At 42.8% G+C, this 26523-nt stretch overlaps 1 protein-coding gene across 10 annotated transcripts in view; it reads left to right on the forward strand.

The window, feature by feature from the left end:
• The window catches only part of LOC106560366 (exocyst complex component 2), a 96026-nt gene that overhangs the window by 4152 nt on the left and 65351 nt on the right, over positions 1-26523 (forward strand). For 3 of the 10 annotated variants that reach the window (XM_082957012.1, XM_082957018.1, XM_082957015.1), the window contains exons 2-8: positions 9392-9472; positions 15280-15621; positions 16240-16405; positions 21194-21370; positions 21651-21777; positions 24675-24788; positions 25694-25818. In XM_082957012.1, coding sequence (XP_082813138.1) covers positions 16288-16405; positions 21194-21370; positions 21651-21777; positions 24675-24788; positions 25694-25818 — 661 coding nt within the window. In that variant the 5' untranslated portion in view covers positions 9392-9472; positions 15280-15621; positions 16240-16287. The remainder of the gene's footprint in view (positions 1-9391; positions 9473-15279; positions 15622-16239; positions 16406-21193; positions 21371-21650; positions 21778-24674; positions 24789-25693; positions 25819-26523) is intronic. The other 7 variants (XM_082957014.1, XM_082957013.1, XM_082957016.1 and 4 more) reach the window with 7 other exon arrangements.

Genomic DNA, 26523 nt, shown 5'->3' on the forward strand with positions numbered 1-26523 from the left:
CAAAATGTTTTTCCTTTCAGTGAAATACGGAACCGTTCCGTATTTTATCTAACAGGTGGCATCCCTAAGTCTAAATATTCCTGTTACATTGCACAAACTTCAATGTTATGTCATAATTACGTAAAATTCTAGCAAATTAGTTCGCAACGAGCCAGGCGGCCCAAACTGTTGCATATACCCTGACTCTGCGTACAATGAACGCAAGAGAAGTGACACAGTTTCACCTGGTTAATATTGCCTGCTAACCTGGATTTCTTTTAGCTAAATATGCAGGTTTAAAATATATTCTTCTGTGTATTGATTTTAAGAAAGGCATTGATGTTTATGGTTAAGTACAGTCGTGCAACGATTGTGCTTTTTTCGCAAATGCGCTTTTGTTAAATCATCCCCCGTTTGGCGAAGTCGGCTGTCTTTGTTAGGAAGAAATAGTCTTCACAGTTCGCAACGAGCCAGGCGGCCCAAACTGCTGCATATACCCTGACTCTGTTGCAAGAGAAGTGACACATTTTCCCTAGTTAAAAGAAATTCAAGTTAGCAGGCAATATTAACTAAATATGCAGGTTTAAAAATATATACTTGTGTATTGATTTTAAGAAAGGCATTGATGTTTATGGTTAGGTACACGTTGGAGCAACGTGTACCTAAGCGATTATATGCAACGCAGGACAGGCTAGATAAACTAGTAATATCATCAACCATGTGTAGTTAACTAGTGATTATGATTGATTGATTGTTTTTTATAAGATAAGTTTAATGCTAGCTAGCAACTTACCTTGGCTTCTTACTGAATTCGCGTAACAGGCAGGCTCCTTGTGGAGTGCAATGTAAAGCAGGTAGTTAGAGCGTTGGACTAGTTAACCGTAAGGTTGCAAGATTGAATCACCGAGCTGACAAGGTAAAAATCTGTCGTTCTGCCCCTGAACAAGGCAGTAAACCCACCGTTCCTAGGCCATCAATGAAAATAAGAATGTGTTCTTAACTGACTTGCCTAGTTAAATAAAGGTGTAAAAAAAAGAATTCGGCGTCCAAAGATACCAATTTCCGGGTGTTATAAAAACTTGAAATCGGCCCTAATTAATCGTCCATTCCGATTAGTCGGTCGACCTCTAGTTACACATTGATTAAAGTATCACTCGTATTTCATATGTCACAACGATTCATTGATACGTATGCTATGATGCTTGTAAAGTTGTCTCGTGCACCTACAGTGCTGGTCATAAACAAAGCTAGATAGCTCATGGATGCAAACAATGTTCTTCTCTAAAAACATAGCAAAACGTCATAATCTGTTTCAGTAGGTGTAGTTAGCTAGCTAACTATATAGCTAGGTGTCATCATGTAAAATAGCCCTAATTTATAAGACAGTTTTTATTTGATTAATGGTGGTCTGACCCATCGATGTGAAGCTAGCCACAATAAGGATTAGCCACAATAGTGGACTTTGCAGTTAGCCTTAAATAAAAGTATGGCACAATCCTACTATTTGAATTAATTTGCATCACTGTCAATGTCATACTTTTATTTTGAAGGCAAACCGCAAATTCCACTATTGTGCCTAATCCTTATTGTGGCTAGCTTCACAACACATAACCCGCTCTGGTCGAGCGTCACTAGCCAGATGAAGCTAGCTGGCTGCTTATAACGTTAGCTTTGGGCAACAGGGTTAAGTAGCTGGCTAGCTATTTATTTTCATGATCTGAAGTTCAATTTCAATAGGCGAACAACAAGTGGCAACCTAGCTAGTACTTACTCACAAGGATTCCTAAATCATTGCTAAGAATAATGAAAATGACTGCAGTTTCTATTGGTCATGGTTTTCAGGCTGGTTGTATTGGTGCTAGCTAGGTACCAAGCTAAAGCTAGCTACCCCAGAAGTTGCAGTCGAACAAATTTATGCTTTATTACCAACGCGATATTGTAAACGCATCGTTCGTGGGCGGTGTTTGCTTGTTTGCAGACTTTTTTTGTAGAAGCTTTGACAGTGCAACTGTATCTTTTTTGACATGCAAAAACCCAAACGGCGTTCTATAGTATCTATGTAGTGAAGCAAATAGCAGTGACGGTATTACTGTGTAACATCTGAAAAATAGTGCACTTGGTAGTGTGTACCGGTGCTCGACCAGTCGGCGAAAGCCAACATCACCTATGACAGAGAACGGTTGATTGTCAAGGGCAATGAATTCCATTATATTGGCTTTAATGGATTTCGCCTTTGCGATGTTTCGCTGAAATTTTCGTACTCTTTCAAATGCTTGACTTGTTGACTGCTCGATCCACACAGCAGACATTGTGGGCTAGGTTAGGAATGCTGTGTTGCCCGCGTAGCACCAAATTTTACGTGGCGTCATTACGTTCTGTACCTTCGTTATATAGGTATGCACTGTAGCGTTGACATTTGTTTTTAACATCAGTGTTAAACTTGACATCGGGCCGATACCGATGTTGGCATTTTTAGCTAATATTGGCCGATTCCGATATGTTCACCGATATATCGTGCATCCTTAGTTGACACATAGCATGTCACAGGAAATCAGTGCTAAGCTGTCTCTGTCTCTCTGTGGTTGGAGCCTTTAGGACCTCCGTACCTCACCCTCCTCCCTGGGGAGAACACAGCGACGTTTCCTGCCCCCTCACAGGGCTCTAATTGGAAATGTTGGGTGGGCCGGACAGCCCCTGCTTGTTTGTTTTGGTGGAATGCTCGACAGCGGGTTATATTTTTGTGGCATTTTCTCAGCAGTGGTTGCTGCTTTAGGATTAAGCCAGGGTTGGTTGAAGCAGAGCGGTTACAGCAGGGGTGGGAGGGTTGATGAGGGGCAATGTTTTTGGAGTGGCACTTCTCTCTCACCCCTGTTGTCCCTCCTCTCTCTCCACTCTCCCCCACCTGCTGGCCGGCCCCTCTCATACAGTCTTTTTGAGTAGTTACGCTGACTGTGAGGGAAGGGTTATGTTTTTGGAGTCAGTGGCACTTCTGTCTCACCTCTGTCATTCCTTTTCTCCCCCCTCTTCCCCACCTGGCTGGTAGCCACTCTTTCCCCTCTCTCAGTCCCCCCTGCTGACAGGCTTGTTTGTTGGCCATTGGTTTTCACAGTCCTTGGGTCAGTTCCCTGACCCAGTCTGACTACAGGGTAGTCCAGGACAGACCACACTGGATTCTGGGAGAGGAGGGATGGGTGATAACACAGTAATAACCATTTAAAAACCTTTAATAAAACAGTAATAACTAGAGGTTGACCGATTAATCGGAATAGCCGATTAATTAGGGCCGTTTTCATAACAATCGGTATTTTTGGCACACATATATATATATTTTACACCTTTTATTTAACTAGGCAAGTCGGTTAAGAACACATTCTTAGTTTCAATGACGGCCTAGGAACGGTGGGTTAACTGCCTTGTTCAGGGGCAGAACGACAGATTTTTACCTTGTTAGTCCAACGCTCTAACCACCTGCCTTACATTGCACTCCACGAGGAGCCTGCGTGGCAGGCTGACTACCTGTTATGCGAGGGCAGCAGGAAGCCAAGGTAAGTTGCTAGCTAGCATTAAATTATAAAAAACAATCAATCTTCACATAATCACTAGTTAACTACACATGGTTGATGATATTACTAGTTTATCTAACGTGTCCTGCGTTGCATATAATCGATGCGGTGCCCGTTAATTTCTCATCGAATCACAGCCTACTTCGCCAAACGGGTGATGATTTAGCACTGTCGTTGCACCTAACCATAAACATCAATACCTTTCTTTAAAATCAATACACAAGTATATATTTTTAAATCTGCATATTTAGTTAATATTGCCTGCTAACATGAATTTCTTATAATTAGGGAAATTGTGTCACTTCTCTTGCGTTCCGTGCAAGCAGTCAGGGTATATGCAGCAGTTTGGGCCGCCTGGTTCGTTGCGAACTGTGAGAAGTCCATTTATTCCTAACAAAGACCGTAATTAATTTGCCAGAATTGTACATAATTATGACATGACATTGAAGGTTGTGCAATGTAAGAGCAATATTTAGACTTAGGGATGCCACCCGTTAGATAAAATACGGAACAGTTCCGTATTTCACTGAAAGAATAAGCGTTTTGTTTTCAAAATGATAGTTTCCGGATTTGACCATATTAATGACATAAGGCTTGTATTTCTGTGTGTTATTATATTATAATTAAGTCTATGATTTGATATTTGATAGAGCAGTCTGACTGAGCGATGGTAGGCAGCAGCAGGCTCGTAAGCATTCATTCAAACAGCACTTTCGTGAGTCTTTGTTAGGAAGCTGATGTCCTGAAAGAGCTGCAAAATCTGGACCCCTACAAATCAGCCGGGCTAGACAATCTGGACCCTTTCTTTCCAAAATTATCTGCCGAAATTGTTGCAACCCCTATTACTAGCCGGTTCAACCTCTCTTTCGTGTAGTCTGAAATTCCCAAAGATTGGAAAGCAGCTGCGGTCATCCCCCTCTTCAAAGGGGGGGACACTCTTGACCCAAACTGCTACAGACTTATATCTATCCTACCCTGCCTTTCTAAAGTCTTCGAAAGCCAAGTCAACAAACAGATTACCGACCATTTCAAATCCCACCGCACCTTCTCCGCTATGCAATCTGGTTTCAGAGGTGGTCATGGGTGCACCTCAGCCATGCTCAAGGTCCTAAACGATATCTTAACCGCCATCGATAAGAAACAATACTGTGCTGCCGTATTCATTGACCTGGCCAACGCTTTCGACTCTGTCAATCACCTTATCGGCAGACTCAATAGCCTTGGTTTCTCAAATGATTGCCTCGCCTGGTTCACCAACCACTTATCTGATAGAGTTCAGTGTGTCAAATCGGAGGGCCTGTTGTCCGGGCCTCTGGCAGTCTCTATGGGGGTGCCACAGGGTTCAATTCTTGGGCCGATTCTTTTCTCTGTATACATCAATGATGTCGCTCTTGCTGCTGGTGAGTCTCTGATCCACCTCTACGCAGACGACACCATTCTGTATACTTCTGGCCCTTCTTTGGACACTGTGTTAACTACCCTCCAGACGAGCTTCAATGCCATACAACTCTCCTTCCGTGGCCTCCAAATGCTCTTAAATAGAAGTAAAACTAAATGCATGCTCTTCAACCGATCGCTGCCTGCACCTGCCCGCCTGTCCAGCATCACTACTCTGGACGGTTCTGACTTAGAATATGTGGACAACTACAAATACCTAGGTGTCTGGTTAAACTGTAAACTCTACTTCCAGACTCATATCAAACATCTCCAATCCAAAGTTAAATCTAGAATTGGCTTCCTATTTCACAACAAAGCATCTTTCACTCATGCTGCCAAACACCCTCGTAAAACTGGCCATCCTACCGATCCTCGACTTCAGCGATGTCATTTACAAAATAGCCTCCAATACTCTATTCAATAAATTGGATGCAGTCTATCACAGTGCCATCCGTTTTGTCACCAAAGCCCCATATACTACCCACCACTGTGACCTGTACGCTCTCGTTGGCTGGCCCTCGCTTCATACTCGTCGCCAAACCCACTGGCTCCAGGTCATCTACAAGACCCTGCTAGGTAAAGTTCCCCCATACCTCAGCTCGCTGGTCACCATAGCAGCACCCACCTGTAGCACGCGCTCCAGCAGGTATATCTCTCTGGTCACCCCCAAAGCCAATTCCTCCTTCGGCCGCCTCTCCTTCCAGTTCTCTGCTGCCAATGACTGGAATGAACTACAAAAATTCTCTAAAACTGGAAACACTTATCTCCCTCACTAGCTTTAAGCACCAGCTGTCAGAGCAGCTCACAGATTACTGCACCTGTACATAGCCCATCTATAATTTAGCCCAAACAACTACCGCTTCCCCTACTGTATTTATTTATTTATTTATTTTCCTCCTTTGCACCCCATTATTTCTATTTCTACTTTGCACTTTCTTCCACTGAAAATATACCATTCCAGTGTTTTACATGCTATATTGTATTTACTTTGCCACCATGGCCTTTTTTGCCTTTACCTCCCTTATCTCACCTCATTTGCTAACTTTGTATATAGATTTATTTTTCTACTATATTATTGACTGTATGTTTGTTTTACTCCATGTGTAACTCTGTGTTGTTGTATGTGTCAAACTGCTTTGCTTTATCTTGGCCAGGTCGCAATTGTAAATGAGAACTTGTTCTCAACATGCCTACCTGGTTAAATAAAGGTGAAATATAAATTAAATAAATAAAAAAAGGAAGAAATGGTCTTCAAACAGTTCGCAACGAGCCAGGCAGCCCAAACTGCTGCATATTCCCTGACTCTGCTTGCACAGAACGCAAGAGAAGTGACACAATTTCCCTAGTTAAAAGTAATTCATGTTAGCAGGCAATATTAACTAAATATTCAGGTTTAAAAATATATTCTTGTGTATTGATTTTAAAGAAAGGCATTGATGTTTATGGTTAGGTACACATTGGAGCAACGATAGTGCTTTTTTCGCAAATGCACTTGTTAAATCATCACCCGTTTGGCGAAGTAGGCTGTGATTCGATGATAAATTAACAGGCACCGCATCGATTATATGCAACACAGGACAAGCTAGATAACTACACATGGTTGATGATATTACTAGTTTAACTAGTGATTATGTTAAGATTGATTGTTTTTTAGAAGATAAGTTTAATGCTAGCTAGCAACTTACCTTGGCATCTTGCTGCACTCGCGTAACAGGTAGTCAGCCAGCCACACAGTCTCCTCGTGGAGCGCAATGTAATCGGCCATAATCGGTGTCAAAAAATGCAGATTACCGAACGTTATGAAAACTTGAAATCGGCCCTAATTAATCGCCCTTTCCGATTAATCGGTTGACCTCTAGTAGCCATTTGATTCGGTGTTCAGGAGTCTTATGGCTTGGGGTAAAAGCTGTTTAGAAGCCTCTTGCACCTAGACTTGGCGCTCCGGTACCGCGCGGTAGCACAGAGAACAGTCTATGACTAGGGTGGCTGGAGTCTTTGACAATTTTTATGGCCTTCCACTGACACTGCCTGGTATAGAGGTCCTGGATGGCAGGGAGCTTGGCTCCAGTGATGCACTAGGCCGTTCGCCCTACCCTCTGTAGTGCCTTGCGGTCGGAGGCCGAGCAGTTGCCATACCAGGCAGTGATGCAACCAGTCAGGATGCTCTCGATGGTGCAGCTGTAGAACCTTTTGAGGGTCTGAGGACCCATGCCAAATCTTTTCAGTCTCCTGAGGGGGAATAGGTTTTGTCGTGCCCTCTTCACGACTGTCTTGGTGTGTTTGGACCATGGTAGTTTGTTGGTGATATGGACACCAAGGAACTTGAAGCTCTCAACCTGCTCCACTGCAGCCCCGGTCCTCTTGTGTCATCGGCAAACTTAATGATAATGATAGTAATGAACAACTTGGAAGGTGTGTTCCAAAACACGTGCTAGTGGAGTGGAAATTACCTTTCACGGAGTTGCATTATTTTCCAGAGAACGCATAGAGCCCCGAGTTGATTATCCTTTTTATTTCATGGCTATAATTTAACACATTTGCCACTAGAATGTGTTCATTTGCCGGTAGAACTGTATACTATAGCTACAGTAGTTGCCGTGGTAACCAAACAAACAGACTTGATAGTTTAGATAACCAAACCATCAGTCCTAGCTTGCTATTATAAAAATCAAATTCAACAATATCAATAATGTTTTCAATTCGACTTTTGCTTTCAAAAGCAGCTCAAACAAAACATGTAAGAATGAACTATAGCCATTGAATTCTACCGTGCCGATTTACTGTGCATTATCGGGAAATAACGCACGCTCTAGAATGCCCTTCAAGCCAATCAGAAACAGTGTTCATCAATGCCATGGTACAACTCTGTAACCACCCTGTAATAACCCTGTAATAACATGATACACTAGCAGAAGGAACCACTCAATTCACTGTTTGTTTGCAATTTAGGCTAAAGGAGCTGTTTTGGTATTGTACATTTTAATAGGTCTAGTCTGTGGTTTACTGTGAGGAACATTGTTTCTCACGCTCATTGTGATGATCCATGTTTTTGTATGTAAACAAAGTTACTGTACTTATGACACGGCATTACCAAGGTTTAAACCCTGTCTCCCCTTAGCATCTCATTATGTAGCTTTCTGTCTCCACATCTTAAACCCTCTGCAAACATCAGCCTGCATTCATACGCCCACATTTCACTGTTCTGTTTATTTATCTAGGATTCTGAGAGGAGAAATTGGTGCCTATGCTTAAGTTAGATCTTAAAAATATAATTTCAGACAAACAAACAGACAAACAGAGCCAGCCAAAGGATAACAAACGGGAGAGGAGACAGAGGGGATGGAGAGAGCCAAACCCAGACGCCTAATGGCTCTGGTCTAGTCCTCTCCTGGACCCTCTTACTGTCCTGTGTTGGGATTGGCTGAGAAGTGCTGACTCATTGTGGAAGGCTTGACTGGCCAACAGATTCGATAACAAAAAATGTCTGTCTGCCCAAAAACATAAATGGCACTGCAATGGCAACATATTACGTGTCAGATTATTTGGTTGTTTGTTTTACGCAATAGTGCTGATTTTGAAGTTGTCTATTTGTAATCGATTCCTGCTTTATCAAAATGTAACGTTTGATTCAAAATAAAACTAGCCTATGTATGAGCCTTGTTGTCACTCTTCTGAAACTTATTTGATCCCATTACTTTTCCTTTAATGCACACATCAGAGAGTGTAGCCTAACTGATGCTGTCTGTGAAATACTTGGCAGTGTTCTATCTCTCCCCTGCCAGTCTGCCACTGAGGGCCAGTTCAAAGCAATCTGTATGAGTTCTGGTGTGAGTTTTGAGTGAGGAATGGTTTCTTAAATCGCTAGCCTGTCAGATCAGAGATCAGAGCCGGTCATACCAGGGCCATGATGTTTGGCCAGCTCTGTGCATTCAGACTGAGGGGAATCTTTGATGGAATCTGGTGTTTGTGTAATGTTGGGGGGCTGAGGAGAGTGTTAGTATGGGGTACTGGGGAGGCTTAGTGGTAGCAGCGCTGATGGGGAGGCAGGCAAGGGTGGCGGTCTGGGGGGCAGACGGAGATGTCTGAAAGGGTTCCTTTGTGCCCCTAGTCCAGACCATCACACAGAACATACACCTAACTCCCTCTGACCTGTCAATCAGTCCTACATGGGGATATGAGAAACAGTGCAGTATATAGAGCTTAGACCAGAGCGAAGTGGACCATTACACTACATACTATCTGTCTAATTCAGAATAGGCAGGCCAGTTGTGTGTAACATGAGCTAACATCAGGATTTCCTTAACAAGCTCAGTTTGTAAACCCATTGCTGTCTCCAGTAGGGATATCCCCCCTGACAACCAAGGGGACATCTCTCTGACCACCCCCTTCACCCTACCCTCTCTTCCCCCCAGGTCCTTCTCACAGTGACTCAGTCCTTCTGTAGCAGTAGAGAGATGAGGAGGGACGAAAGGGACGCATGCTGGAAGTAGTAAGTAAGTCAAAGTTTAGGAATAAGATGACTTAAATAAACCACTTAAGGCCTATGTTTGGGAGCAGTAAGTGAAATCCCCCCCCCTGTGAAGCCGCTGCTATCCCCCTCTCGGCCCTCCGCTCTCCCCAGAACCTTTCCTCCTGTCCAGTTCATTAACCTAAGCAGCAGGGGAAAATCAACCAAACCCCTAAAACCCAGACAAGCTCTCAGAGGGGGACAATATGACAGACTGATGATCAACACACACTGCCTGGGAAGTGTGTGTGTGTGGGCGTGCTGTGTGTGCTTAAATGCTGGCTTGTGTGTGTGTTTGTTAGTGCACGCATCCTAGGTTGTGTTAAATATGTATCTATCACAATACTCTTATTTGCTCTCCTTAGCGTCTTTCTAAAACAGAACAGTGTCCTGGCATCGTGTGTGTGGGGTATATTATTTGAAGTGTGCAAATGTCCTAGGGTATAGTCCTATATGGTTTTCATCTGTTCTTAAATATTTTTACATTTGTCATTTAGCAGACGCTCTTATCCAGAGCGACTTACAGTAGTGAATGCATACATTTCATACATTTTTTTTGTCCCCCAGTACGGAATATACAGTATAAATAAATATACAGTATAAATACTTCCTATGAAAAAAGTTATTTCTCATATTCAGACCATACAACGGCTGTGACACAAATGGCACCCTACTCACTATAGGCTCGTGCACTACCATAGGGCTCTGGTCAATAGTAGTCCACAATATTAGGAATATGGTGCCATTTGGGACGCAACTTGGGCCACATGCAGTCTTCCCTAACCAGAGAGCTCCTTTCTCCCTGGGCTTGTTAGCTCTGTTTCTGTTGCTTATCAAGACCTAGTAGGCTCTAGTGTGACAGAGCTACCAAATAGAGGGGCAGTCACTCTGTTTATAAGTCCCTTTCCAAGTAAAACAAACCTGCCATTTTAGCCCAATTAGAACAACGGCACTGAGGGAGAGAGAGCAAAACGTAGACTGGGAGGTGTTGCCTAGGGCGGCAGGTACCCTAGCGGTTAAGAGCATTGGGCCAGTAACTGAAAGGTTGCTGGTTCAAATCCCTGAGCCGACTAGATGAAAAATCTTTCTATGTGGATTAGAGCATCTGCTATATCACTTAAATGTAAACAATGTCAATTTATAGAGAGACGATGCTTCTGGATCCGTAATGTGGCCAATGAATAGGAATATGTTTGATCATTAAGTGATGATCCCCTAGAAGCCGGTGTTTGGAGGATATTGGGCACGTGTGTTGATTATCACTTAATTATCAAACATCTTCTTACTCATTGGCCACATTACGGATGTTTTACCAACATATTCAACAATAGATTTACATATTTTGATTAACTTTATTTTGATGAATTTATTCATACTATTTCATCCTTCCACAAGATATAGCCCCGGCACAAATCTAAGGTTGCTACCCAAGCCTGCTCGTTCGTTTTGTCGGTTCTATATCTATAAACGCGACCCAGTTGTTCATTCTAAATGTTCTATTGCCATACTACTGGCTGGCAACGTTCTTATGCCTTGCTTTCTAGCTAGCCAACTACAGCTAACTTACAGTCACATCAAACAGTGCAGCCAGAATAACAACAAAGGAGCTGCATTTGCATTTGTTTAAGCTGTTTTCTAGTGACATTTTATTTGGATACATCCATAAATTAGCTAATGATGCGTGATTTCACCTGGCATATAAAATGTGCTCTTTCATCAGGACACTGTTGTTCAGAGGAGCTAGCCAACAACACAGCTAACACAACACCAACACAGCTAACACAACACCAACACAGCTAACACGGTCACTTCAAACTGAAGTGGGAAAGACTGCAAACTAGCATTTTGTTTCCTTTGATGTGTTTTCTATTGACATTTCTTTGTATATGTCCATAAAAATGATGCTGATTCATGATTTCGACTGGCTGAGAAACGCTGCCTGCCTGTCTGTCTCGTCCCGACTCCCGACCCCAACACGTTCATTACTAGGGGACAGCTGGAGATCGAATTTCAATACTGAAACAATGTTGCAAATGTCAGACAGACAGATGGCAAGGTTTATACAAATCTCCGTTATTGAAAACCAAATGCTAGTCTCAAAGAAATGGGAGATAATCTCTAGATGCTTTTTACATTAGAGATCAAGTTTATAAATTGTCTGGCTGGGCTGCTGAGACAGTGGATTGCGCAGTGAGATGGAACCGAGTAAATAGGCATTTCAACGTAAACTTGTGGAATAGACATCGGTTGGAATGCGTTTTTAACGAATCAGCTTCCAGGATTAGACCCACCCGTTGTATAAACACAGGATAAACAACAAGAATGGTGAGAAGAAACCGGCAGAGAGAACATGAGAGAGCAGGCCTTAACTGCCTTTTTATATGACTTTAATTGTTATTAATGTACTGTGTGCAGTGTCTAGCCTACCTTTTGGTTTTCAGGTAGGCTTTCCAAAGAGGGTCCTTTAGTGCCCCCTAGAGGATGTTTGTAGAACTAATAAACAAACACTGCTGTTAAACAATCTACAGTGCAGTCATGCAAATACTGTTGCTTAGCTTACCTGTTTTTTTTCCCCCACATTTTTTCAGTAACAGTATGACTCATGGCAATTAACAATAACCTACTGAAACCTGAATAGGCATTCCTATTCTGGAGTTCATTTTGATACAGCTTAGTTTTGTTTCTGCTCCTGTCATATCTAAGAGCTTGGTCAATATAATGGACATAGTCCTACATAAAATGTTTATTCGAAATGTAACATCTATGCCTCAATTGTCACTGACAGGGTTGTTCCACTAGCTTGTGACGTATGGCTCGTGCAAGAGCCTCCTTGCTCTGTCTGTGTGTGTGTGTGTTACAGAGTGGAGGGGTCTGGGCACTGTTCCCGTGTCCATGCATGGCCCCCAGAGTAAAGTAAACACAGCGCACTTTTCTCATCCCAGCCGTCAGCAGGCTCTCCCCAGGCCCGAGCCAGAGACCACACAGCCAGACCACACACACACACACTGCCCAGACCCCTCCACTCCGCAGCACAGATCCCTCCACACACTCTCTCACATACACACAGACCACACAGCGCCAGCTCGGGCCCCTCGCATGCAACCGAGCAGAGCTGTCATTCTGCCTAGCCTGTGTGTGTGTGTGTACACAAGATGGGGATAGAAACACTCCTGTTGAGGAAACACAACAGTTGTAGACATTCTGTGCAGAAGAAGACAGACTAACCCCTATATTCCCCACTGCCCACTGCCCCCTCCACTCAAACTCCCCTTCTAAAGATATGGGCTTGATGAACGACAGACGAGGCGCTTGTTTAAGGCCTGTTAGCCTCTTATCTTCTCCATGTCAGATCCCCTGCCCCTAGATTTCCTCTGACAAGCACACTGCAGCGGAGGTTAGGTTAGGCTGCATGAGTTAGGCCTACATCCCTTTTGAGTTATCAGACCCCCATCTCTTTAGGGTGTGTGTGTGTGTGTGTAAACTCAGATTATAGCCTAGTAGAATTGCTGTTCTATCATTCTGTGTGTGTAGCTAGCTAGGTGCCACTCTCTGGAGTGGTTGGATGTGTGCTTTTGTGAATGTGCTGAATAATTTTGAAGGATTTTTTATGTATTTTTATTTTTTTAATTTTTTTAAACATGTATCTTTTGTGAACTTAGCCTTATTAAACTTGTTGAGTTTATCAAAAAATATTCAACAAGTGTAGGCTAAATGTACACTCTGAGATTATGTTGCCACAGATTTGCTGCATCACCGTTGGTTCCCTTGTTGCTGCTGCGTTCCGTGTGAGCTCCTGCCTTGTTTGTAGAGAACGTGTTTTGGCTTTAGTGTTAGAATGCAAAGTGGTTACAGAGAGGCAAGGTTGTTCAACCTCAACCAGACCTGGCACCTGTTTATTAACACACATCTGTGATGAAAATGTCTTGGACACCACTTGTTCTACAGGCTTTTTAGACCTCCTCAAATATATTTTCCTCCATTTTAATTTATACAATTCTAAACAGTTTCACATTTTATTTTAGCTGTTTCTCTTCCACACTGGAGTATCATCTCTATGTTGATGATTGGTGTTTGTTCTGTCAGTGACAGTGGGGGAAAAAGGTTGTGGGGGGGATTGAGAAGCTCCGTTCTGGTGACTTTTCAAAAGGACATTCTACTCCAAAATGACTGAAAATAAAAGTATGCTGACACCATCTAATAAATCATTTACAACTCCAGAAATGAGCCCAATAGCACATTGGTAAAATGATTTGTTTAAATTATTTTAACATATTGGGCCATGTATATAGCCTATGCATGGTCCATATGAACAGGTAAGCTATTAGCAATAAACATTATAACCTGTTGCCCAACTGATGCAGCAAAGTGCAAATAAATAGGCTGAAACATCGACCCAATTGGGCTAATCATTAGCCAGATCCCAAATGTGATCTTTTAACTACATATTATCCTATTGATACATTTTATGGGTCAAAAAACATGCAAAGTGATTATAATATAGGCCTACCTGTTGGGGTAACTTGGGGTGACTCGCACCCAGCCTGTACTTCTCACAGAAACCACTTCATGTCACAAGTTTTTCCCCCAACACTTTCTCTGGTTGCCACTACTCTTGATCAACAAAAAATATTATCTGTCTCATCACCATTTTTAAGTCACTTCCCAAAAAATATTTTGAGGTAGAGTTGCGTTCTACCCCAAGTTACCCTACAATTGTCCGGTGTTACATTCAGCCCCACTCTCCCCTATGCACTCATTGTGAATTGCAGAGCAGTAACATGCTTAACCATGTTTAGCAGTTACACTGGTGGGCACCGAAGGCAATCAATTAATAAAACCTTGGAAGAGTTCAGTTTTGGATAGCCATAGCTAGCTAGCATCCCTCTCTGTTTGAGTAGGCTAAACTAACTAGCTGGGTTCGCAAGTAAGTAAGTGAAAGTGAAAAAAAGACACTGAAATATAGCTAGCTCTCTCTCTGCCTCTTTCCCGCTTCTTCAGTTTTGAATAAATTAATTTCATTGTTCAACTATTGTCTTTCTCTCTCTGAGTCAACTACTCACCAAATGTTATGCACTGCAGTGCTAGCTAGCTGTAGCTTATGCTTTTAGTACAAGATTAATTCTTTAATCTTTTGATTGGGTGGACAACATGTCAGTTCATGCTGCAAGAGCTTTGATACGTTGGAGGATGTCCTTCCAGAAGTTGTCATAATTACAGTGTGAGGGTGAGAACCATGAGCCTCCTAGGTTTTGTATTGAAGTCAATGTACTCAGAGGAAGACGGAAACTATCTACACCATGGTGCTACCCTACAGAGTGCTGTTGAGGGTACTGTAGACCTTCATTGCAAAACACTGTGTTTTAATCAGTTATTTTGTGACGTGAATATACTGAACAAAAATGTAAATGCATAATGTAAAGTGTTAGTCCAATGTTTCATGAACTGAATTAAAAGATCCCAGAATTTTTCCATAGGCACTAAAAGATTATTTGTCTCACATTTTGTGTACATCCTTGTTATGAATTTTTCTTCTTTACCAAGATAATCTATTCACCTGACAGGTATGGAATATCAAGAAGCTGATTAAACGGCATGATCGTTACACAGGTGCACCTTGTGCTGGGGACAATAAAAGGCCACTATAAAATGTGCAGCTTTGTCACAACACAATGCCACAGATGTTTTGAGGGAGTGTGCAATTGGCATGCTGACTGCAGGAATGTCCACCAGAGCTGTTGCCAGAGAATTGAATGTTCATTTCTCTACCATAAGCCACTTCTATTGTCGTTTTAGAGGATTTGGCAGTACGTCCAACTGGCCTCACAACCGCAGACCACGTGTAACCACACCAGCCCAGGACCTCCACATCCAGCTTCTTCACCTGCAGGATCATCGGAGACCAGCCATCCAGACAGCTGATTAAACTGAGGAGGATTTCTGTCTGTAATAAAGCCCTTTTGTGGGGAAAAACTCATTCTGATTGGCTGGGCCTGGCTCCCCAGTGGGTGGAGCTGGCTTCCAAGTGGGTGGGCCTATGCCCTCCCAGGCGTTCCTGCACAGTCATGTGAAATCCATAGATTAGGACCTAATGAATTGATTTCAGTTGACTGATGTCCTTACATGAACTGTAACTCGGTAAATCATTGAAATTGTTGCATTTTATATTTTTGTTCAGTAAAGTTTTATATTAAAATGATTAACTTTTTTAAACATTTCACAATTTTAAACTTTTCTGAAATTCACTGAGGAGGATGGTTCTCCCCTTCCTCTGAGGATCCTCCACTGCTGTTACATAGCCCACACACACACATGCACCCTCTAGATATATTAGGGTAGGGCTAGCTATTGGGTCTCTTACACAAACACACACGTTGTGTAGGTTAGGCTATGTGGAATCGATGAGGGAGAGCAGCTTTATTTATCCTGCTCTCTGAGGTTTACATTCCTTCTTTCCTCCCCCTCTTTCTCTCTCTCTTAGTTCAGTCAGAGCTCCTACCAGCACCCTCATGTCCTCCTGTGTTTGTAGACATTGTAGCCTTCACTTTGAAACTCTTTTAAATATAAGCCTTTTAAGATATTCTAATCTGCATAATAAAACATAAAGGTTCATACATGCTTATAAATAATAACACATTAGCCTATAGCTGTACTGTACACATTACAGCTGTTTTTATGTCTCCTGGTTTCTGTATTAGACTAATATCCGTGTTACGTGTCCTTCTGTCTTTCCCCTCTCCCCTGCCGTGTTCACAGGTTGCTGACTGACTTTCTTTGTGTTCCTGCACACACGTGACCACCACCATGTCTCGTGCCCACCAGCCCCCCCTGGTGACGGGCATCTCACCCAACGAGGGCACCTCATGGACCAAGGTCACCATCCGAGGAGAGAACCTGGGTACTGGCCCCGCAGACCTCGTTGGTACGAGTATGACACACACATTCACATGCAAGCACAAACTTACACAGGCACGAATGTACACACACACACACACTTGTTATTTTGCATTCGACTTCTGACAGTCAATTCACTTCCAATTTGTTTTTTTATAGATTGCCCACCTTTCTGTAATGTAATTAATTGCTGCGGTTGTTTTTGATACATACCAAAGTGAATAATTTTATGCAAGTGTTTTCACTGGCATTGTCGATAATTGTTTGTGTGTGTTGTGTGGTAGTTTCTGGCTCTTCCCAGTCTGTGAGGTAGGGTTCATGCCGTTATGACCCTTCGTCAGACTGAGTGACTTTTATTAATTTACCCAGAGCCTGGCTAGAGCCTGGCTAGAGCCTGGCTAGAGCCTGGCTAGAGCCTGGCTAGAGCCTGGCTAGAGCCTGGCTAGAGCCTGGCTAGAGCCTGGCTAGAGCCTGGCTAGCCTACAGTCTACCACAGAACACCCTGGACCGTAGTCAGCCGTGGTCAGGCTCTGCTTACATTACACAGAGTGTTTGTTGCTGTTTATCAAATGAAAGGTTTTCATTACTTTTTGAAGGGGAAAATACTTTTTTATGATTCTAGATTAAATTACTTTTCGTTTCTTTTAACTGAGTGAAACCTCTGCCTAATTCACAATCTTTTATACCCGGCCAAGATTGAATTTTAACCCATATTGATTTTGTTTAAAAATAAGACTGTATTTAAAGGTTTTAGAACATAATTAAACAACAATTTTAGGCCTACATTTAAAATATGTGATTTAAATGCTGAAACAAATGATATGTCTGAATAATATGTTATTGTAGGTTTTTGGTATGTGTTAATTGAATTTAGACCTAAAATAGTATTTTCTAACCTTTGTGGTAAAGATGTATTTGTCAAAATGTTTAATTTAAAATGTAAAGATTGTTAGAAGTTGACAAATTGAAGATTAGATATATTATTGTCAAGGATATCAACATGTAAAGCTTTTTGGGTTTAGAATATTATAGCATTGACAGGAATCTCTTATTAATATGTAGGATATCGGTGATGATGGTTTATTGTTAAAAGGGAGACATTTTTTTACCACAAAAAATGCTACATTTGATACTCTAACTAAATACTGCATATACTGTTTTTATTCAATTTTATCAAAATATAGTTGACCAAAACGATTAAATTATTTCGAATGATGGGTTAATTGTTTTTACAGAATTACAATAACTGTTTTGTTTTAAATATATACAGTACCAGTCAAAAGTTTGGACACACCTCCTCATTCAAGGGTTTTTCTTTATTTTACTATTTTCTACATTCTAGAATAATAGTGAAGAGATCGAACACCAAAAAAAGTGTTCAACAAATCAAAATATATTTTATATTTGAGATTCTTCCAAGTAGCCAGCCACCCTTTGCCTTGATGATAGCTTTGTACACTCTTGGCATTCTCTCAACCAGCTTCATGAGGCAGTCACCTGGAATGCATTTCCATTAACAGGTGTGCCTTGCTAAAAGTTCATTTGTGGAATTTCTTTCCTTCTTAATGTGTTTGAGCCAATCATTTGTGTTGTGACAAGGTAGGGGTGGTATATAGAAGATAGCCATATTTGGTAAAAGACCAGGTCCATATTATGGCAAGAACAGCTCAAATAAGCAAAGAGAAATGACAGTCCATCATTACTTTAAGACCATGAAGGTCAGTCAATGCGGAACATTTCAAGAACTTTGAACGTTTCTTCAAGTGCAGTCACAAAAACCATCAAGCGCTATGATGAAACTGGCTCTCATGAGGACCGCTACAGGAAAGGAAGACCCAGAGTTACCTCTGCTGCAGAGGATACGTTCATTAGAGTTACCAGCCTCAGAAATTGCAGCTCAAATAAATGCAACAGAAACATCTTCACATCAACTGTTCAGAGGAGACTGCGTAAATTAGGCCTTCATGGTTGAATTTCTGCAAATAAACCACTACTAAAGGACACCAATAAAAGGAGAAACTTGTTTGGGCCAAGAAACACGAGCAATGGACATTAGACCGGTAGAAATCTGTCCTTTGGTCTGATGAGTACCAAATGTTTTTTTTGGTTCCAACCGCCATGAGACGCAGAGTAGGTGAACGGATGATCTCCACATGTGTGGTTCCCACCGTGAAGCATGGAGGAGGAGGTGTGATGGTGTGGGGCTGCTTTGCTGGTGACACTCAGTGATTTATTTAGAATTCAAGGCACACTTAACCAGCATGGCTACCACAGCATTCTGCAGCGATACGCCATCTCATCTGGTGTGCGCTTAGTGGGACTATAATTTGTTTTTCAACAGGAAAATGACGCAAAACACACCTCCAGGCTGTGTAAGGGATATTTGATCAAGAAGAAGAGTGGTGGAGTGCTGCATCAGATGACCTGGCCTCCGCAATCACCCAACCTCAACCCAATAGAGATGGTTTGGGATGGGTTGGACTGCAGAGTGAAGGAAAAGCAGTGCTCAGAATATGTGGGAACTTCTTCAAGACTGTTGGAAAAGCATTCCAGGTGAAGCTGGTTGAGAGAATGCCAAGTGTGTAAAACTGTCATCAAGGCAAAGAGTGCTACTTTGAAGAATCTCAAATATATAATATATTTTATAACGTTTTGGGTTGCTACATGATTCCGTATGTGTTATTTCATAGTTTTGATGTCTTCACTATCATTCTACAATGTAGAAAATAGTAAAAATAAACACCCTTGATTGAGTAGGTGTATCCAAACTTTTGACTGGTACTGCATATATATTTTTGGGTTTGACATTTTTCCCATTTTTGGCAAATTGAAGTTGTGCTAATGTAAAGAAAATAACTTGGACTTCCACAATTCTTTTAGCTGCTATTTCAAAATGCCATATTGTGGAACATCTGTTGTTTTAAAATTAATCTTTGTGGATAGTCTACATTTATTTTGATGTAAATGCCCTGAATTTGTGGTATTGTCAAAATGCCACCACTCATTTCCCTAGAATTTCAGTATTATGTTCAGAAATTAGATTTAAGCCACCCACAAATGAAAACCAAAGCCCACGAACTGAGAGTGGCAAAAAGCCCCAAAATATGGCCTCACACACGATTGTGCACTTGGCAGGCTGAGCCCTGGCCAATGATTTTATATCTACACTATATATACAAAAGTATGTTTACACCCCTTCAAATTAGTAGATCTTAAGTGCTGTTATTGTGAAGTGGAAATGTCTAGGAGCAACAACGGCTCAGCCGCGAAGTGGTAGGCTACACAAGCTCACAGAAGGGGACCGCCACTGAAGCACATACAAATCGTCTGTCCTCGGTTGCAACACTCACTGCTGAGTTCCAAACTGCCTCTGGAAGCAACGTCAGCAGAAGAACTGTTCGTTGGGAGATTCATGAAATGGGTTTTCATGGATGAGCAGCTGCAGACAAGCCTAAGATCACCATGCGCAATGCCAAGCATTGGCTGGTGTGCTGTAAAGCTTGGACTCTGGAGCATTGGAAATGCGTTCTCTGGAGTGATGAATCACGCTTCATCATCTGGCGGTCCGACGGACAAATCTAGGTTTGCCAGATGCCAGGAGAAAGCTACCTGCCCCAATGCATAGTGCAAACTATGAAGTTTGGTGGAGGAGGAATAATGGTCTGGGGCTGTTCTTTGTAGTTCGGGCTAGGCTGCTTAGTTCTAGTGAAGGGAAATCTTACCACGATTCTGTGCTTCCAAATTTGTGGCAAAAGTTTGGGAAAGGGCCTTTCCTGTTTCAGCATGTTCCCTCTGTGCACAAAGTGAGGTCCATACAGAAATGGTTTGTCAAAATCGGTGTGGAAGAACTTGACTGGCCTGCACAGAGCCCTGACCTCAACCTTATCAAACACCTTTGGGATTAATTGCAATGCCGACTGCGAGCCAGGTCTAATCGCCCAACATCAGTGCCTGACCTCACTAATACTGTTGTGGCTGAATGAAATCAAGTCGCTGCAGCAATGTTCCAACATCTAGTGGAAAGCCTTCCCAGAAGAGTGGAGGCTGTTATAGCAGCAAAGGGGGGACCAACTCCACATTAATGCCCATGATTTTGGAATGAGATGTTTGACGAGCAGGTGTCCACATACTTTTGGTCATGTAGTGCATTTCTGACCACTAATATCCCTGGAGCCTGAAGTTAGCCTATTAGATGTTGGATAGCAACAGGTGTGTGTTAGTTAGTTAGTGCATGTACTGTATATTCAAACAAAACAACCAGTACAGAACAAAGGCAGGAAATGTCCTTTAATTGAGTTACTGTTTTATTATTTACAGTTTGTTTCAGTGGTTGTTTGTTGATCATCTCTCACAGGCTTTTATGATGTTTAAGTGCAGTAATCTGTAGCTCTCTGTCCAGTTCCCTTTGGTCAGATAAATCAAATGCGGTGGTTTCACTTTCTCTCTTTTTAGTCTCTCTTTTTCTTCTCTCTCTCTATCACTTTCTTTCTCTCTAAACTTCTCTTTACTCCATGAGAAGGGTCAGATAGAAAGATAAATAAAAGAGAAAGTGTAGAAGTAGAGTAAATAGATCTGTAATGAGCCACTTAACAGTGAAGTGACAGCACTCTCAGTGTGGAGAGAATGATGAAGCTGTGGCAGACTTGTCAGGGCTACACAGGACTGACTGGACCCTGGGCTGAACTTTGACCCCCTAATGACAGGTTCATTAAACTGCTGTTTGTGTCATTGTGTCATGCCTCTTCTCTCAGTGTGTCTCTGTGTTCTTACTTGTCCTGTTGCTGTAAGCGTGCCTATATATTTCTCTCTCTCTCAGGTCTCTCCATCTGTGGTCACAACTGCCTGCTGACGGCTGAGTGGATGTCAGCCAGTAAGATAGTGTGTCATGTGGGCCCAGCCAAAGACGATAAGGGAGAGATCATCGTCAGCACCAAGTCAGGAGGACACGGCACCTCCACCGTCTCCTTCAAGCTGCTCAAGGCTGAGAAGATCGGTAAGATGGCTGCTCTCTGTAACCACTCCAGTTCTAATACAAGTCTCTCTGTCAATCATCAGAGGAACTCTAGAACGACTACTCCGTGGCGCAAGTACAGACAATCTTCCTCAGTATTACCAAGCAGATGCAGCGGGGAACTACAGTATGGATACTTATACTGTTTTGTCCTGTGTTCCTGTACAAACTGTATAGTAGCTCTGTCAGGTACTATTATTGTGTGTGTGATCTGGGCTGTCCCTCAGTGATGATGTGTTTCCTGTGTGTGTCTGTGCTCTAGGTATCCTGGATCAGTCTGCTGTGTGGGTAGATGAGATGAACTATTACGACATGAGAACCGACCGCAACAAGGGCATCTCTCCCCTCTCCCTACGCCCCAGCAATCCATTGGGCATCGACGTAGACAAGTAGGGACATACACACGCATGCGCACACACACGCATGCTACACACACACAACACACACGCATGCTACACACACACACACACACACACAACACACGTATGCATGCACACACACACACACACACACACACACACACACACACACACACACACACACACACACACACACACACATAAATACACAGGTTCTAGTCTTTGAGTCATGGTTTAGGTCTGTAAACAGAAACAAAGGATCCCCATGTGGAGGTGTTTGAAATGTTATGCCAACACAGCAATGGCTCAACTGGCTTTAACCACTGAACAACGCACTGGAGACAAAATCATTGTGTTTAAAGGAGAGAGAAGGAAAGAAGAAAGGAAATAGTTGAAAAGAAACTCTTTCTTTTCAGCCCACCACATGGTCATTGGAGGCGTGTGGTGTGGTCTCAGCCTCCCACGCGCCTGGCAGAGAAAGCACAGCCTGTAATGTATAGTTTAGTTCTGGTATGTCTGTGCTCTAGGCCCTCTGGTGTTTGTTTGGTTTAGAGGGGGCAGGGGCCAAGTGACCACTTGTGGCCAGGGAGGTTAGCCCCTAACTGAGCCGCAAACCCTCCATGTCCAGGGTCACTTTCCTGGGCCTACTAGTAGGCTACAACCCATAGAACCCAGTCAGTTATCCCAAACTAAGAAACCATGGTTTCTTCTCTTCATGTTATTAGCCACATTAAAGACATTCTCTGGTACTTTGTCGACTAGTAAGTTATTATTTTTTTTTTAAACCTCCCAATTTGGGCTGGATGTGTCAATGTGTAGTTCATACATGCATAATCTATGAGCAAAGTTACTCTCTTACCTTAATTAGCCATGAAATCCCTAGTTTGAAAGCAACTGCTTTCTGGAAGCTGTGCGGCGCCATTTTCCCCCACTTGGGCCAGCCCCTTAGCAATTCGAGTTTCAGCCAATGAGCTTCAGCCCTTCGCCATTTGAGTGACTGTTAGCAAGACGTACACACAGTAGAGAGCGATCAATGACGTGACATAGTAAGCAATTTTCGTGGATCGCTTTTGGCTCATGGATGCTACTTTCAGAACTGCTGGCTAAAAAGTATGCAAAAAGATGGGAGAATATCTTTCAAGTAAAGACACTGGTCCATGAAAATGGACACACACACACTGCACAGTACACACACACACATCACATTAATGAATGTAGCCAATGCTGTTTATTGAAGAGACAGTGGTTAGCTGTCCAACCAGACACAGCTGACCAGGAGAAGTGGAGTGGACGGGGTCAGACAACCTTTTAGGAATTGTTTAGTAATTCAATAAGTTTCAACCCATGATTAGAATTACGAGGTCTTGAACCAGTTTGAACAAGTTTGTCTGGTGGTGATGTCACTGGCTGGTTATTCTAACCGAGAGGTCAGACAGGAAGTCATCTTGTCAGTCTGCAAAACACTTCCTGGGGATGTCATCATCAACCTGTTCCTTTTTATTTTGGTCCACACGCTACAGAGTAACAAACCTCGTCCGAGCCGCAATGCTCCAGTGATAATGTCCCAACTGTAACTGCTTGTTTTGAGTTCGCCTACTGAACTGCATGAATAGTAAGAGCAAGGTTCCTCTCAGCGTATACGTATGTGCTTCCTGTCTGTAGAGCAAAGCAGCAGATCCGTAACATGTGAGAGCAGGCTTTGATAACGTGCCAGGTATGGAGATGAGGGAATAACTTAACGGACTGAGAAAGTTGTTTCTCTCTCTCTTTTACTTCCTGACTCTCTCTCTCTGTCTCTTTCGAGATACATGTGTAAATTGAATATGCCACTTTGCAGAAGCTTTGTAAAGCGACCTACAGTGCATCCGTTTTTAGTACGTTTACGTGATCTTTGCGCAAATTCAATCTGTAAACTTTGTTGTTCACGCCACACTCTTACCAATTGAGCAACAAAGTTACAAGGTTGTTAGAAGAGCATGGGTACTTTGAATGGAAAGTGTGGTGAGAGTTCTATGGTGATCAAACTCCCTCTCTCCCATTTCTTTCCCATGACAACCCATCTTTACATCTTTTCTGAGATAATTCTGCTCTATGATGTTTGTGTGTGTGCGTGCATGCATGCATGTGTGTGTGTAATCACTCCCTGAGGGCTCAGTGTGCTCCAGTACATTACAGTAGAGGCTGGATGGGGGGGGGTTAGGGTTTAGTTTGTGTAGCCCACGGGTCATTACCACAGATCAAACCTTCCTAATGAGCTCTGGGTCCTCAAGGGGCACCCAGGCGTCACACACTGCTCTTCCCACGCCCGGGCCTCTCTCCTTGGGCACAGCCTGGCCTCACACTGACCCCTGCTGGATGACTTTATACAAACACCCCAACTCACCTTTCACCTCATTACATTATAAGAAGGACATTCTTGTTATTTTGTACAATGTCACAGTTATATGTTATTTCTTATTTGTGTAACTATGTACAGTTGTAAGCATTGTTTGTGTAGATTGTGTTGAAGTTTCAACTTTATGGTCAAAGAGAGAAATGGGGTAAGCTGCATAATCTATAATAATATGTTTGCTTTTAACCAAATGTGCCTGAATACATTATCCGTATGGGTGGTCAAGAGAAATCCAACCCACAATCACTCTACCAACTGACCCAAACAGGACCACAGCATGACCAAACAGGACCACAGCATGACCATACAGGACCACAGCATGACCATACAGGACCACAGCATGACCATACAGGACCACAGCATGACCATACAGGACCACAGCATGACCATACAGGACCACAGCATGACCATACAGGACCACAGCATGACCATACAGGACCACAGCATGACCATACAGGACCACAGCATGACCATACATAGAAGATATAAAACATACATTTCACAGGGTTTATTAGTAATCTGTTTTCTCCCCCAGGGGTAAGGTCCCTCTGAAAGATCTGGAGGCCATATTCCCAGGGGTGAGTGGGGATTTCACCAGCGAGAACTTCTCAGCCACCTGGTACCTCATCGAGAACCACTCTGTCACCAGGTAGGTCAGACCTACCTACCTATCTATTTTCTAGGACCTCTGGGTCAGACACACAGCCAATCACAAGTGTATTTCTCCTGTACCAGCCAGCGCACCATCCAAACTAGTATGTTGATGAGCGTCAGCCCTCTAGCCAAACGATCAAACTACTAATCAGAAACACTGTTGGAAGTAATGCAGTGACTTGGCACAAAACCTTTGAATGTGTTCTTTATCACCAAATCAAATCACAATTTATTTAAAATGCATTTAACAAAAGCATCAATACAGTTTACAAAAAAAAAAAATTTGTTTATTTTTTACGTGGTTCTCAGTCCATCCAATCAATCCACTGACCCAGGGACAGCGCTAGTCTGTAAATAAATACAATCTAGCTCCAATCCCTGTTGATCCCTGACCCCTGACTTGGCACAAGAAAACTTTGGACATGTGGAGGAATTGTCCTTTCTCTTGTTGACCTCTGACCCCTGGTCTCTGTCATACTAGGACAGTGTTTGTCAGCATGTCTGTCAGGTTATTATTAGTCTCTCCTGGTTTCCTCCCTGTCATCCATCATGGTTCACCTCCATCTAACCCCCCAGTCTAGCGGATGGATCCTGTCTGGTCCTGGCCAGCAACTGCAGGGCTGCAGACTCCACTGGGTTGGGCTGTTTTGGGTTGACAGGGCCTGTGTTTCTTCCTCCAGAGGAAACTTCCATTCACTCCCAGATTACACACACGCATGCTTGTGCGGACTCTCACTCGTGTGCGTTACACATAGAAAATCGTACACACACACACACACACACACACACACTCCTCTGACTGATGGGATGGTGTCACACTTGGAAGTAAACAGAGTTTAACTTTCATATCCCACTTTTCTTTCTCGTCTCGCTCTCTCTTTCCCTCCCTCCCCCTCTCAGTTTTGACCAGTTGCGTATGGCAGCCAGTAACCTGAAGAAGCAAGCCACTAGGAAGAACGAGGGCAGTCTGGCCTACGTGAAGGGAGGGCTCAGCACTTTCTTTGAGGCACAGGACGCCCTCGCAGGTAAAGATACAGTACACGTTACACACAGACTATACACAGAGTATGGGTTTTTTACACTGTACGTCAATACTACACAGAGAGTGTGTGGTATATACATTGTATGTGTGTTATTACACAGGTAGATGGTAACCGTATAAAGACAATGAATCTAAACATGTTGACGGAACTTGGCTCTCATGATGCAAGTAAGAGTTTGTGAGGCTCTGGTCTATTGCAGTGTGTGTTTGACTAATATCCTTTACAGACATAGAACACTTCTACAGTAACACGTCGATGGCGACAGTAGATAACCTTTCAGACAATTTAAAAAAGTGCAGCATCAGGAGCATCTATACCTTTTCTGACAGTAGAATTCTGCTCCGGCATATAATGTCCGCTATTGTTTCCCTGACAACAATAAACCTTGCTGATTGATGTGCTGCTGTGTTTTTTTAAATGGCGTTTTATTTTATGATATGGTAGTTTTCTTTCTCCTAAAAGTCTTGGTAAGTCACAGTATTTAATGAACTTACTTTTTTTAGGAGAGAGTGGGCTGCGTGCAGGCTGGCAGGCTGCGCGCAGGCAGCTCGAGATTAATTGATTGACAGTTCTGGTCCCATAGTGATGGACGTCAAGCCTGCTTCAGAGGAGGTATTCCATTATAGACAAGTAAAATGCCTGTTCAGTGGTGCTTCAAAAACTATCTCCAGAGATGGAGTTGTGTCG

This window comes from Salmo salar, chromosome 10, assembly GCF_965601325.2.
Source record: "Salmo salar chromosome 10, fSalSal1, whole genome shotgun sequence".
Classification (NCBI taxonomy): domain Eukaryota; kingdom Metazoa; phylum Chordata; class Actinopteri; order Salmoniformes; family Salmonidae; genus Salmo; species Salmo salar.